The following is a 14,886-nucleotide window of genomic DNA, read 5'->3' on the forward strand; positions in this document are numbered from 1 at the left end:
TCTAGTCCAGACTCGATTATTTACAGACCGATGCCATATAGCTGGAATATTGCTGAGTGTGGCGTAAAACTAAACTCACTCACTCCTTAACCTAAGGTATGTTATATGAATACTTGTAAACATTTTTGACTGAGAGATGAGAAGTACATTGTTAATAAAATAGAAGACCAGAAAAAGGTAATGTATTTTTCAGTGTTTGATTAAATGTCTTGCTCAATAGAAGTCAGGGAACATCCAATTCTGTCATAATACTAGATATTCATTCATGGCAGGTTTACTGTAGTAATATGAAAGATTCGCACATTCTGTAAGGTCTTTGAGTAGTAAATAATATCTATTGTTTATTCAAATGGAAAATTACACATACTTCATATCATCCCTGCCAAACAATGTGTTCCTCTTAGCAAATTGGTAAAAACAAAACATGGTAAAGGTGGTAAAACACCACCATTATATGGTAAAATATCACACATATTTTGTCTGGCTCTACCAGCTCTTCCTGAACAGGGCGGTGGGGTAGCCTAATGGTTAAAGCGTTGGCTCGTCGCGCCGAAGACCCGGGTTCGAATCCCCACATGGGCACAATGTGTGAAGCCCATTTCTGGTGTCCCCGGTCAGGTTGCTGGAATATTGCTAAAAGCGTTAAAACCAAACTCAGTCAGTCAGTCAGTTAGAGGGTGTCACGATCACCAATTTCGATCACGATCATTACACATTATCACGATTTTAAGGTCGCGACACGATGCACGTGTCGCGATACATAATTATCGCCTTTTCATAACATTACCTTACCGGCAACGTACGCGCTCGCTGATTGGTCCATCAAAATAGTCTAGCCAATCACAAAAGCTGTTAGTTTCCAACCTATTTTTTTAAGTAAAGCTAGCTTCATCTATTTATCGGAGCGGTCTGGTATAATTTTACTATCAAGACTTTGATGGAGACGGATATAGCATAAAAAATTGAATCGATAAAGTTTTAAAATAGGAATCGATACACGCAAGGATGTATCACGTATCGTATCGTCAGTAAAATGTATCGATGCATCGATACATTCGCGTATCGCGACACCCCTACAGTCAGTCTTCCTGAACAACTGACCCATGAAGATCTGGGTTAGTATTGATCTTCAGTAACCCATGCTTGTTGTAAGAGGCAACCAACGGGATCGGGTGGTCTGACTCGCTGACTTGGTTGACTTATGTCTTTTGTTCCCACTTGTCTAGATCGATGCTCATGCTGTTGATCACTGGATTGTCTGATCCAGATTTGATAAAAAAAACTACCACCATATAGCTGGAATATTGCTTAGTGCGGCATTAAGAACAAACAAATCCTGAAATGGTGAGTGTTCTGTTAAACGGTGGTGTGAATGACAATGTGTCATATTACCTACCAGTCATTTTGGAATGTACAGCTTGTTCAGACATTGTCATGATTATATTCAGTTGCACTCAAGTGCCAGCTTTCAAGTGCTTGGTGTCTTGAATCTACTAGTTCTGGCAATTACTATTGTTCAGTTAAAACACTGGATATTTCCTGACGATGGTTACATTCTCATTTGAAACTGTTGATGAGATTATGATTTTGTATTAAAATATAAATATTGTAAATAAATATTACTTCAAATGTCAATTGTTTGTGTTGAAAGTTTGATCGTTTTGTATATATTTATATATTTCTCAAGTCATGAATTCCTACTCTGACTATGATGTCGATGTTAAGGGTTATTCAGTCTCAATGAAAATGTACCCCTGCTAGTCTGAGTGCCAACAAACTATTACACTAAACCTTTGGATAGGAATTATCAGATATGTCTGTCTCTGTAAGTGTACACTTGACAGGAGAATCAGTTTTATATATCACATAAAGATCTAAAAAAATATATCACTATCGAAAACAAAGTAGTAAATTGTCTTTTTGTCCAAACTGAATGATCTGTCTGAGCACATATGTAAGTGTACCATAATGTGTCACTGCATCAAGTTTCATTTGGAGTGGTGGGGTAGCCTTGTGGTTAAAGCTTTTGCTTGTCACACTGGGTTTGATTCCCCACATGGGTACAATGTGTGAAGCTCATTCCTGGTGATATTGTTGGAATGTTGCTAAAAGTGGCCTAAAACTGGACTCACACAAATTTCATTCCTGTCCTTTCTTTTGTTTTCGTTCACATGAAGTCATGCCATCTTGATGTCATTTGTTTACAACAGAAAAATAAATTGGATGAAAGTGCAACCTTTACAGAAGCCGATCCCTTTTTTAGAGTGTTTTTCTAGTCTTTGAAATTTAGCTTATCAACAGTATGTCACACTATTGTGGGTAAAGCTGTGGTAGTTTGTGTGTCCTTGACCTGTGGCCAGGTAAACCAGTGGTGGATGGTATGAACAACAATGCATGTCTGGTGGTGACATCACCACGGCAATGAGAATGAAGCTGATCAGTTGTCATAATCTACAGTACTGATTGACAGCCTCCATGGTGTAGTGGTTAGAGCATCTGCCCGGAGAGCGGAAGGTCGCGGGTTCGATCCCCGACCGCGTCATACGTTAAAATATGGTACTTGTTGGTCCCTGCCTGGCGCTCGGTATTAATTGGTACAACAAGGACTGGTCAGCTCGGAGTCAGTGTAATGTGTCTGAGTGGGGTATTCATGCTATACTGCAGCATGGTATCTCAGTGGGCTAGCACTATAAAACCAGCTTCAGTCTGGGCTAGTACAAGCAGCCACACATACATATACACGCGCATGCACGTCGTCATATGAGCGCAATAATCTCAAGCACGACGTTAAACCCAATTTCACCTCGCCTACAGTACTGATTGATTGTGTTTGCTGTATGACTGGTCCAGATTTGGTGTAGGTTTGAATCCAGTTATTTATTGGTTTGTCTGTACCTCACACCAGCTTCTGTTCACGGTTTCATCAAAGTGATAAATGTCTTACGATCAAATTACGTGAGTGAGGTGAGATGAAATGGGTTTGATGATGCTTGCAAGAGAACTACTTTCATGTAGTGTGTGTACATACAAAGGTGTTGGTTATACACATCCCGATTACACTACGCAGGTTTTATCATGCCAGCCTACCATACCGCGTGCAGTTTTACAAGAATACCCATACACAGTATATTGACTCTTAGCTTGTTCTCCTCGTTTTCATGCAGGCAGGGTAACATCAAGTACCATTTAGGTCATTTGGTACACACCAACAGATTTTGCTTCCTTAAGGTGAGGTGAAATTGGGTTTAACGTCGTGCTTGAGAATATTTCGCTCATATGACGACGTGCATGCGTGTGTATGTGTATGTGCGGCTGCTTGTACTAGCCCAGACTGAAGCTGGTTTTATAGTGCTAGCCCACTGAGATACCATGCCGCAGTGAAGCATGAATACTGACTGACTGACTGAGTTTGGTTTTACGCCGCTTTTAGCAATATTCCAGCAACATCACGGCGGGGGACACCAGAAATGGGCTTCACACATTGTGCCCATGTGGGGATTCGAACCCGGGTCTTCGGCGTGACGAGCCAACGCTTTAACCATTAGGCTACCCCACCGCCCGAAGCATGAATACCCCACTCAGCGACATTATACTGACTCAGAGCCGACCAGTCCTTGTTGTACCCATTAATGCTGAGCGCCAGGCAGAGACCAACAAGTACCATATTTGAACGCCTTTTGGTATGACGCGGTCGGGGATCGAATCCGCAACCTTCCGCTCTCCGCTTCCTTAAGGTTATCACGGACATTGTTAGAACATAAAATGATAACCCCAAGGTACTAAAGTCTTCCTCAAAGGCCCCTGAAGACTGATTGTTGTGTTGATGGCAAGCGTAAAGTACAGTCATGGTCAGCTGAGATTCTATACATTCCCAAATGTGCTGAAATTTGACATGGTTGCTTCATTGGAAGAGTAGAGAATGTATTATTTTTTTTATTATTATTATTTAAATATTTTTTTTTATTTTTTTGTGTGTGTGTGTGTGTGTGAGGATCGTAAACCAACAAACAGAATTAAGGACTGTCATAAACCAACAAACAGAATTAAGGACTGTCATAAACCAACAAACAGAATTAAGGACTGTCATAAACCAACAAACAGAATTAAGGACTGTCATAAACCAACAAACAGAATTAAAGACTGTCATAAGGTAAGCACTGTCATAAACCAACAAACAGAAATAAGCACTGTCGTAAACCAAAGAGAAATAAAGGACAGCTGGAACAAGGATGCATCTCATGATGTCACTAGATATCTACAATGTTATACACATTTAACCAGTGCTGCTGAGGATGAAGAATGTATCATGATATCTGAAAACATTCAAGCACACCACTGTTTGAATTAAGCACAATTCTTGGAAATTCTTAAGGTTAAATTGTAAACGTCCTAGTTGCCAGAAACGACCCTTTGCACTCTAAAACCACAACTTTACTTAAAAATTATAACTTAATTAACCTATCTGACCATAATCAATAGTAATTATGTATTTTCGTGATTTCGTTTTTTTCTGTCTCGGGATGCTGGGCTGGAGCAACTGGCAGTGCAAGATAAAGATAATACGGCATCGAAGTAAGTCTTAACTTGTCTGCTGAATCAAATTTATGACTTTGATCAATGTATCAATTAAAGATTATCTTATAGAGATAACGACTCAAGTCCACACGAGGCACTTATTGCAGCGTCTAGACAGCTTACCTCCCATAACTCGTCAATCAACTATCTTCGGTTGAAGAATTACTTCCCGTGTGCTGCTGATGAAATCTACCCTCTGCTGTAAAACTGTTATAAAATAGAACAGTCATTTTATTCCATATCGATATAAAGGAACAACAGAGTGTCTTCTCAGATTAACGGGAACAATAACCCTGTGTCTCCGTGAAGATCCCGGTTAGAATTGGTCTGTACCAAGCCATGCTTATTGTCAGTGGCGATTAACGGGATCGGGGCTCAGAGTATATGTCATCTTAATAGATCGATGCTGATTATGTTAATCACTGGACTGTCTGGTCCAGAACAATTAAGTGAGCAGGTTGGTTCTCAGGGTCCGAAATGCCGAAGCGCAGCGCAGCAGACGTCGGGAACCAGGCTGTCAAGTGAAGACACTGTTTTGTTTTGTTCAGAGTCACTGTCATGGATTCGGATAAATATTTGACATACATCATCACAAATAATTAAACAATCCTACAGAAGGAAGATCTAAACTGATTGGTAAAATTTATGGAATTGAAGTGATTGATATATGGATATACACACTCTTAAAAAAAACCCGTGAAGATCCGGGTTAGATTGAATCCTCAATAACCCATGCTTGTCGTAAGAGGCGACTAACGGGATCGGATGGTCAGGCTCGCTGACTTGGTTGACACATGTCATCGGTTCCCAGTTGCGCAGATCGATGCTCATGTTGTTGATCACTGGATTGTCTGGCCCAGACTCGATTATTTAGAGACCACCGCCATATAGCTGGAATATTGCTGAGTGCGGCGTAAAACTAAACTCACTCACTAACTCGCTGAACATCAATATTCTAACGCACAGGCGTTTGTTGTGTATTGCGCGAAAACGCATCCCAAAATGTGTTTGTAAACGTTTGTCATAAGAAATGAAAACAATACATGAAAAGTGCATGCAGAAAAGGTTTTCCACCGACTGCACGTGCACTGTATCTGAAATATGTGGAGACATCGACTATTAAAGACCAAACCAAATTTATCCTTTCATTACGAAATTTACGACCTGAAAGAAGATGCCAAAATTGAATGCTACTGACCGAAATATCGCTATTGGACGTTTGGAAGGAGGGGAGTCCCAGTCTGCCGTTGCAAGACACTTCAACGTCCACCACAGCATCATATTTCGATTATGGCATCGATATACCCGCTTCAATTCGACCCAAGATCGTCCCAGAAGTGGAAAAACAAAAGTCTCCACTCCTGCTCAGGACTGATTCATCCGGGTGTTTCACCTACGTCACCGATTTGCTACAGCAACGGACACAGCAGGACAGGTGCCTGGTCTTCGAAGAATTTCTCACCAAACCACCAGAAATAGTCTGGAAGAAGTGGGAATTCGAGAAGGCGGACCTGTCCTGCCACGACTACACTGACAACGACGTGTCCAATGCTGCAACAGAGTACAGGCATGGGGTGAGTGAGTGAGCGAGTGAGTTTAGTTTTACGCCGCTGTTAGCAATATTCAAGCAATATCACGGCGGTGAACAACAGAGTGAGTGAGTGAGTTGGGGTTTACGCCGCTTTTAGCAATATTCTAGCAATATCATGGCGGGGGACACCAGAAATGGGCTTCACACATTGTACCCATGTTGGGGAATCGAACCCGGGTCTTCAGCGTGACGGGCGCACGCTTTAACCACTAGGCTACCGCCCCTACAGGCATGGAACCTGGGGAACTGGCAACGCGTTTGGTTCATCGATGAATCGTGTTTCCTCCTGTAACGACGGAATTGGACACAACGTGTCTATCGACGTCGACACGAATGTTTTGCGCCGTCCATAAACGTCACCATCGTCCTCAGACACTTGCAGAACTTGCCAACGCGTTGCAGGAAAATTTGCGAAGAATTCCTCAAGTAGAAATCCGAAGATTTTAGGCAATGCCGAGCAGTGACGGCTGCAAGGGGTGGTGTCACCAGGTACTGACCTGAACGCCCCCTTGTGTCCACACATGTGCAGTGAGTGAACTGAATCAATGCTGACAATGACAGATATGTTCATCCGTGTGTCGAAGTTCCTTTATCTATGTACATGCTTAATCGACTTATGTGCACCTAAATACGTTTAATACATTTCCTTATTTTTTGCCTGTTTGGTTCTCTTTTTTCTTTTTTTGTAGAGTTTATCTACCAACACGCACACAATTTATTTCTACGTGCATGTACGTCCAGTTTGAGAGATGACCACTGTAGCCTTGGTAACATTGTGTAAACAAACAAATCTGAGGGTGCTAGCCCCACGATTCCTCTGAATTCAGACTACCATCTTTTTTCACACTTATTATCCTCCCCGATACCGGATCAGTAAATCCTGCGTACCAAAGGGCGTTGACACATTCATCTATCGAACGTAATTAGGAGAAATGTCTGTCTACAAGATATTTGCACAACTCGTTCAGAAACATATATTCAGAAGTCTGGTTGCATTCAGTCAATAACTAATGAAGGTCGAGGTGAGTTTAATCGTTATATTGACCAGTCCAAATTGACCCATTCCAAGAATCTGCGTATTCAGAAATGTGAAATGATTTCAAGGCACTGTCTTGAATACAGCCTCTAACATGAAGTAAGAACAAAACGAACGTTCCATGAGGTGCGAGTTTAATAGGATTGTATATTTAACATACTTTGAATGTCCTGTTCTTAAGAGCAGTCTGCGAAATAAGCACCTGCCCTGTTGCCCGTGGCTACTTTCTTTTTTTCTGGCGCGTGAACAAAGAATCTGGGTCGCCAGAACCGCTAGATATATCTTTGTTTTTGACAGTAAGAACCTGGTTACTTTGATCTGCTATTAAAAATTTATCTTTCTGAGACAATCTGGCTGGTGCTGTTCAACCATCATTTTCACACATTGCTTTCGGGCTTGAGGTGCTAACGAGAATCTGGCCCGGGAAATACTCATGCAGGCAGCTGTCCGTACAGTCGGTTTGATTTCATTTGAGACCAATGAATTGCTCACAAACACAAAATCTAATAAATGCAACAAAACCAAATTTTGCACAGTCACATGGAATCGACGGACTAACTCTGATGATTTGTCTCATAATTTTGGACACAGGAATAAAAAAGTTGTTTAACAAACGATCAATATTTTGTCACTTTTCGCTATTTCTTACGAGGGGGACCACTTGCTGGTAGAACAGCAATTCATCGGTCTCAAATGAAATCAAACGGACTGTAATGTTAATGTTGGCCCATCAGCAAGTATTCACGGCAAACTTCACAACTAGATCTTCAGTTTTCACCTTCCTTCTTCAGTTACAAGTAGTGGTGGGGTAGCCTAGTGGTTAAAACGTTCGCTCGTCACGCCAAGGACCCGGTTCGATTCTCCACATGGGTTCAATGTGTAAGTAAAACCTTACCCTCTCGCTCACTCTTATACCCGTGAAGATCCCGGTTAGAATTGATCTTCAGTAACCCATGCTTGTCGCAAAAGGCGACTTACGGGATCGGGTGGTCAGGCTCGCTGGCTTGGTTGACAAACGTCATCGTATACAATTGTGCAAATTGATGCTTATGTTGCTAATCACTGGATTGTCTGGTCCAGACTCGATTATTTACAGACCGCAACCATAAAGCTGGAATATTGCTGAGTGCGGTGTAAAACAAAACTCAACCACTCACTCTTGAGTTACACGTTACATATCTTTTGGGTCACCAGAAAGGTGATATTATGTTGTATCAAAACTTGGTACATGTACGTAAATGGTAGCATACTGATTTTACGGAAAGAGTGTCATTTTTTTTCTATTTCCCCAGAGTGCGGAGGAAATAGTTTAATTTGTACACCAGCATTGCTCTGTTTCAGTATGTGCGCTTTTCGAGCTCTGCCCCAATGGGTCATTTGGTTCGTTTTAATCATTTTGAATTGAGTGAGTGTGTTAAGTTTTACGCCGCTTTTAGCAATATTCCAGCAATATCATGGCGGAGGTCACCAGAAATGGGCTTCACACATTGTACCCATATGGGGAATCGAACCCAGGTCTTCGACCTGACGAGCGAACGCTTTAACCGCTAGGCTACCCCACCGCGCCTCATTTTGAACTGACCAATGTATGTCCGAAATGTCATCTTGTTTCACTTTATCGCTGTGTGTACATCTGACTGCACATCGTAACGTTAAGTGAATGAGTTTAGTTTTCCACCGCACTCAGCAATATTCCAGCTATATGGCGGTGGTCTCTAAATAATCGAGTCTGGACCAGACAATCAGTGATCAACAGCATGAGCATCTATATCTACGCAAATGGGATACGATGACATGTGTCAACCAAGTCAGCGAGCCCGACCACCCGATCCCATTAGTCGCCCCTCACGATCAATTCTAACCCGGATCTTCACGGGTTCGTAACGTTAGACACAGACTCATAAAAAACTTTAGTCTCTTAGTGTATGGTAAGAGTAGCTTCCCTTTGAGAAAGGTCAGTTGTGAGAGAGACGCGAACAGATTTATCGAAATTAAGAATGACATTAGATGGTGAAGAAGTTTTCACGCGAGTGTGTTTTCGGTATGGTAAATATCCTTATTAGGAAGAAATATTGGATGTAGCGAGCCTCTATTCATCTTGTTCAGAATGTGAAGCCAATTCTCGAGTTTTCTCAGACCGTCTCTGCATGTAGTCGTCAAGGTGATTGATGCGTCCATAATATCTTTCAGCGATGCGTCGAGTTTTCTATCTGAGACTGCACCCTCCGCGAAACACGCCTATCAGCTGTCAGCTCAGTCTGTCACTGAAACTACTCTATCGATTACAGCCCATGCGCGCTATTATAGGCAAGTCAAGATTACTAACTTTTCTATAAAGGAAGAGAGTTTCTATAAAGGAAGAGAGTTTGGGGTTCGTTTTAATATATTTCATCAGCCCGTGAAGATCCGTGTAAGAATTTGTCTTCAGCAACCCATGCTTGTCGTAAGAGGCGACTAACGGGATCAGGTGGTCTGGCTTGCTGATTTGTTTGACAGGCGTCGTCTTATACCAATTGTGCAGATCGATGCCTATGTTACTGATCACTGGATTGTCTGGTCCAGACTCGATTATTTATAGATCGCCGCCATATAGCTGGAATATTGCTGAGTGCATGCGGCGTTAAACAACAAACAAACAAATATTTCATCAAATTTGAGCTTATGTTTTTTTCTGTTATATCTTTCATTTCAGGGACTAGGTGCTAATCTATTGTCGACTGTTTTAATACGTTCGTTTATGTTCTTATTATCCGAAAATATTCATACATCATACACTATGCATAAAATTTAAAAACAACAACCTTGGAATTTGAAGAATACTATTTCTTGTAACAAACGTTTTCAAATCTTTTGTACGATGCCTTATGTAAGCGTGAAGTTCCTAGGTCGCATATATTTATACCCGTCGTTACATGCCTAGAAACAGCTGTGGTCATCTAGGGCGACATGTAAGCAAAACCGGTCCAATTTCCTCTTTCATAATTTGTAAGGTTCAACCTATGCGAACTTTAGGGATTCCTGGTCGGAATTGGTCCCCAGTAACCTATGCTGATCGAAAGAGACGACTAAGTGGATCGGGTGGTCAGGCTCGAGGACTTGGCTAATTGTGTGTCATTTTTGCTCATAATGTCAGCCACTGGATTAGTTTGTCAAGACTGAAATACTTAGGAGTATTGTTATACAGCAAAATACTTTCAACACATAACCAGGCGCATAGCAAGCCAATATTTTCGTGTAAGGCCAATAGGTTGCAAAGCTTTATATTTAGATAGTACTGAGGGCTTGTCCAACCTTTCTAGCAAAAATCATGTGTAAGCCCGGGCTTTTTCTTGTAATGGTAGCTACGCCCCTGATAACAGTTGTGAAAGTTAACGTTGTTCAACTATATAATGCTAAATTATTTTACGCTCTTTCTGTGACAATATACAGATGTCATTGTTGGTGTGATACAGATGCCATTGTTTACGTATTAAACACAGATATCATTTCTGACGTCATACAGATATCATTGATGACGTAATACATACATCCCTATTGATGTAATACAGACACCATTGATGACAAAACACGTGCATTATTATCTACGCAGTACAGATACCACTGATGACGTAATATATGCATGTTGACATAATGACAAATAGTAGGATAGATACACCATTGTTGACGTAAGAAAGATACCAACTTTGTGTGAAAACGCCATTGAAGATGTCATGCTGACACCGGCAGATCGAAATGTGTTCAACAATGGACCTAGAAGCAGTTCGCTGATGAGAATATTATACAAAATGATTATGAAATACATACTAATGCAATAATTTACGCATGTAAATAACCTTATATGTGCTCTTTTCGTTAAGTTATGTACTTGTTGATCCTGAACCATACATACAAAGATTAAAAATGTGTTCATCTTCATCCTGACAATAATAGAATTTAAAAACATATTCATGTAAATAACTCACTGTAATACAACTAGCATCTATTTATTAAGCATTGTAATCATTGTTAGTGTTATTCTCGGACAAAATAAATAGATGCAAATTTAAGGTCAATTTCCGAAAAATAGCTCTGCTCGTTATAAGATGTTTAGAGGGTATCACATATGGCTTATTTCCTGAGTTACTTCCCCTTACATCGAAAATGGCGTCCTCCATACGTCCACTCTTCATGAAGAAAAAGTAAGTATATAACTTCAATACACGTTTATGAATGAAATATTTCACCAAACACTGAAGTCATATTGTGAATCTGTTATTTTATCTACAGAGTATGAGTACAAATATGTGTGGTTTCACTCACACACAAACTATATCAGAAGCATCACCTATATTTTCATCACAAACTCCTAGTATTCATTCAAGTTCAGCTGACTGTTCTTTGACAGACAGTGACTCTGTCATGTATGCTATTTTATAAAGAGGCACTAAGCTTCCGATGGACATGTCCATTCAAAGTCTGGACGTAGTAATAAATGCTTTGTGTGAACCGGTGACTGGGTCATTGAAATTCATTGTCTTCTTTGTATTTAGCTTGTAGTTCGTGTTAAGACAGTGTTCACGAATAGCGTTTCAAAGTAACAGGACATTGGGTCCTGTAAGTTTCAGATGTCTGTCTGACCCACTGAAAATTCACAGGACCCATAGAATAAAATTAAACACACATTTCAGATTTAACATTTCTTATAATTGGCATTGAAATTATTAACACACATAAGATTTATAAACAGCAAACAAGTGTCACATATAGCAACTTCAGTCAAAGTCATTGTGAAATATACAGTCAAGACACTGGGGCTGGCGGGTTGTAGACTTCTATCGGGCCATTGGCGAATCTACCGGATTTGTCAGAGGGTCAGACGCTATTCGTAAACACTGTTAAGATTAACTGATTGTCTTCTATCTTAAAAAACAAACTGGCAAGGAATACTAATTTGTTTTATAATGACTTATTGCACATACGCAAATTCTTTGTGATTTTGCTTGTCATTCATGATGTAATTAACTGATTGATTTATGATGATCAGCTATCTTTAATAATTATACAAGGGGTACTAATTTTGACATGCCTTCTCTAGTACACATACACAACTTTTTCAGAGCTTACCCTTCATTAGACTACACCATGTAATGTTTAAGTCCAAATTATGATTGCCTATTCAGATTCTCTTACCAAACTTCCTTTCAGTGTTGTTCACAATGTACATGGTCAATATATGTCATTGAAAGTGTTGGTACCAACATAAGAAATAGACAATATTGAGCATCATCTTTGGTACTTAGGAGATATTCCTATTGTGTTTACATTTTGGAAGTGATTATAGTTGGTTGAACGCTGCTAAATGTCATTTAAAACCGAACGCGTTAGTGTTACTGATCCTTCAAGCCGGGTATTAATAACACAAGTTGTGACTATTGGTTTCACTTGGTTGAAGGGTACAATATTTCTCTCCAACTCAACTGTCATGGAGAAGAGTACAGTATCTCTCTCTAACGTAACTGTCATATGTACAAGAGTACAATATCTCTCTCCAAGTTAACTGCCATGTATACAAGAGTACAATATCTTTCTCCAAGTTAATTGTCAAATGTACAAGAATACAATATCTCTCTCCAAGTTAACTGCCATGTATACAAGAGTACAATATCTGTCTTTCCAAGTTCACTGAACAAGATGACCAAGAGTACAATGCCTCTCTACAAGTTAACTGTAAACATGTACAAGATTTCTATCCCTCTTTGCAAGGTAAAGCCAATTTGTACAACAATGCAATATCTATCTTATGTTAACTTATGTCACTCCAAATTAACTGTCATCATACAGGGTTTATCTAAACTTGTACAGGGCAGTTAGGTAGCCTAGTGGTAAAAGCGTCAGTGCATTATGTCGAGACCCAGGCACAATCACTCCGCTCCACTCCACTCACCTCCACTTACCTCACCTCCTCCCTCACCTCCACTCACTCACTTGTCGTAAGAGCCGACTAATGGGATCGGGTGGTCAGGCTCACTGGCTTGGTTGACACATCCTCAGTTCCCAGTTGCGCAGATCGATGCTCATGCTGTTGATCACTGTATTGTCTGGTCCCAGCTCGATTATTTACAGACCGCCGCCATATAGCTGGAATTTTGCTGAGTGCAGCGCATTCACTTCACTCACTCACTCATGCCAGCATTCCTCACATCTGCAATACATTACAGAATAGAATTCCTTAATTGAAATTTGACATTTCCCAATTCATCCAGATGCAATTATAGCTAATTTTAATTATTTCTTTGAAGAGATGTCATGTATTTTACTGATAATGTGATCAATTAAGATCAAGAGGTTTTAATATTTCATTTACTATTATTGCATTAATGCAATGTAAAATTTCAATGTTAAAAAAACCCTCTGAGTTAAGGAAATTAAAATGTAAAAAAATAATTCCCAAATTTAAAGAGTTAATATTTTTTCCCATTTTGCCTGCCAAGGGCGCTTAGTTTGGAATCCACGATTAATCCTTGACATGGATGGTGTGCAATGCTGATTTTATTTCCGCACAACCCTTCTAGACATTTTGAGTCAAGAGCAGGGCTCTTTGAACTTTAGAAATCAATATTCTTTTCCAGTGCCTCTGTTCACATGCACATCTGGTTTAATGATGCTCTTACATTTCTATTTTTGTGTTAAATGAACGTGTTTGTCAAATATGGTAAAATATGTCATGTTTCCATATCTATGATAAGGTGCCGACACTTATAAGGTGAGCACTCGTGAAGATCCGGGTTAGAATTGATCTTGACGTAAGAGGCAACTAATGGGATCAGGTGGCCAGGATTGCTGACTTGTTTGACACTGGGCATCGTATCCCAATTGCGCAGATCGTGCTCATGCTGTTGATCACTGGATTGTCTGGCCAAGACTCAATTACAGACCGCTGCAATATAGCTGGAATATTGCTGAGTGCAGTGTTAAACTAAACTCACTCACTATAATATGAGTTAACCTTAATGATTATTGTGTTCTTTGATTAGATCACTGAGAAAATTCCATCATGGTTGACAACTGTATCAAATACTCTATTTGCTGTATATTGCCATCGGTCCTCTTGTGATGTCCTAGTTTGATCAGGTTTGTCTCTAGCTATCAGGTTACTGTTAGCGTTGTGATCAGCACAGTCAGTGTTGTTCACTGCTGACTTGAACCCAGTACTGGCCTAGAGCTGTATCGTCATAGTTAGGATGTAGAAACACCATAGCTACAAGCAGTTCTAGTCTAGGCTGGTACAAACATGCAGGTCCCTTCAGTCTGACACAACTGTGTGTCTTTGTATGTATAATGCTCCCTATGGCCACTGACCACAATTCTTTGTGTTGTGTTACATCTAGGGCGGCAACGATTCGATTCGATTCATCGAAAATCGAATCTGCCACCTTAGTTTCGATTTTCGATAACCATTATCACTATTTTGATTCAATATTTGAATATCTATGTAAATTATTTCCACATAGCAAGAACTTAATTTTGACTCCAACCCGAGCAGTTTTGAGCGCTGAAATAAGGCGAAATGTGATTGTTGAAGCCGGACTAATTATATAATGACAATTGTTGTTAGTAGACATGCCAAATTGACGATGGATTTCATGCTAAAAAGCCGACTCTGAGAGTTAAGTGAATCTGATGTTTTTACTTGTTTGAAGAATCG

General features: G+C 40.2%; 1 protein-coding gene across 1 annotated transcript in view; it reads left to right on the top strand.

Annotated features, from left to right (window-relative positions):
- Positions 1-11,312: 11,312 nt before the first annotated feature.
- Positions 11,313-14,886, top strand: part of LOC124284728 (zinc finger CCHC domain-containing protein 10-like) — a 56,780-nt gene continuing 53,206 nt past the window's right edge. The window contains exon 1 of the mRNA XM_046720833.1: positions 11,313-11,380. Coding sequence (XP_046576789.1) covers positions 11,343-11,380 — 38 coding nt within the window. The 5' untranslated portion in view covers positions 11,313-11,342. The remainder of the gene's footprint in view (positions 11,381-14,886) is intronic.

This window comes from Haliotis rubra, unplaced genomic scaffold, assembly GCF_003918875.1.
Source record: "Haliotis rubra isolate DU_JTF1 unplaced genomic scaffold, ASM391887v1 Scf343, whole genome shotgun sequence".
Lineage (NCBI taxonomy): Eukaryota > Metazoa > Mollusca > Gastropoda > Lepetellida > Haliotidae > Haliotis > Haliotis rubra.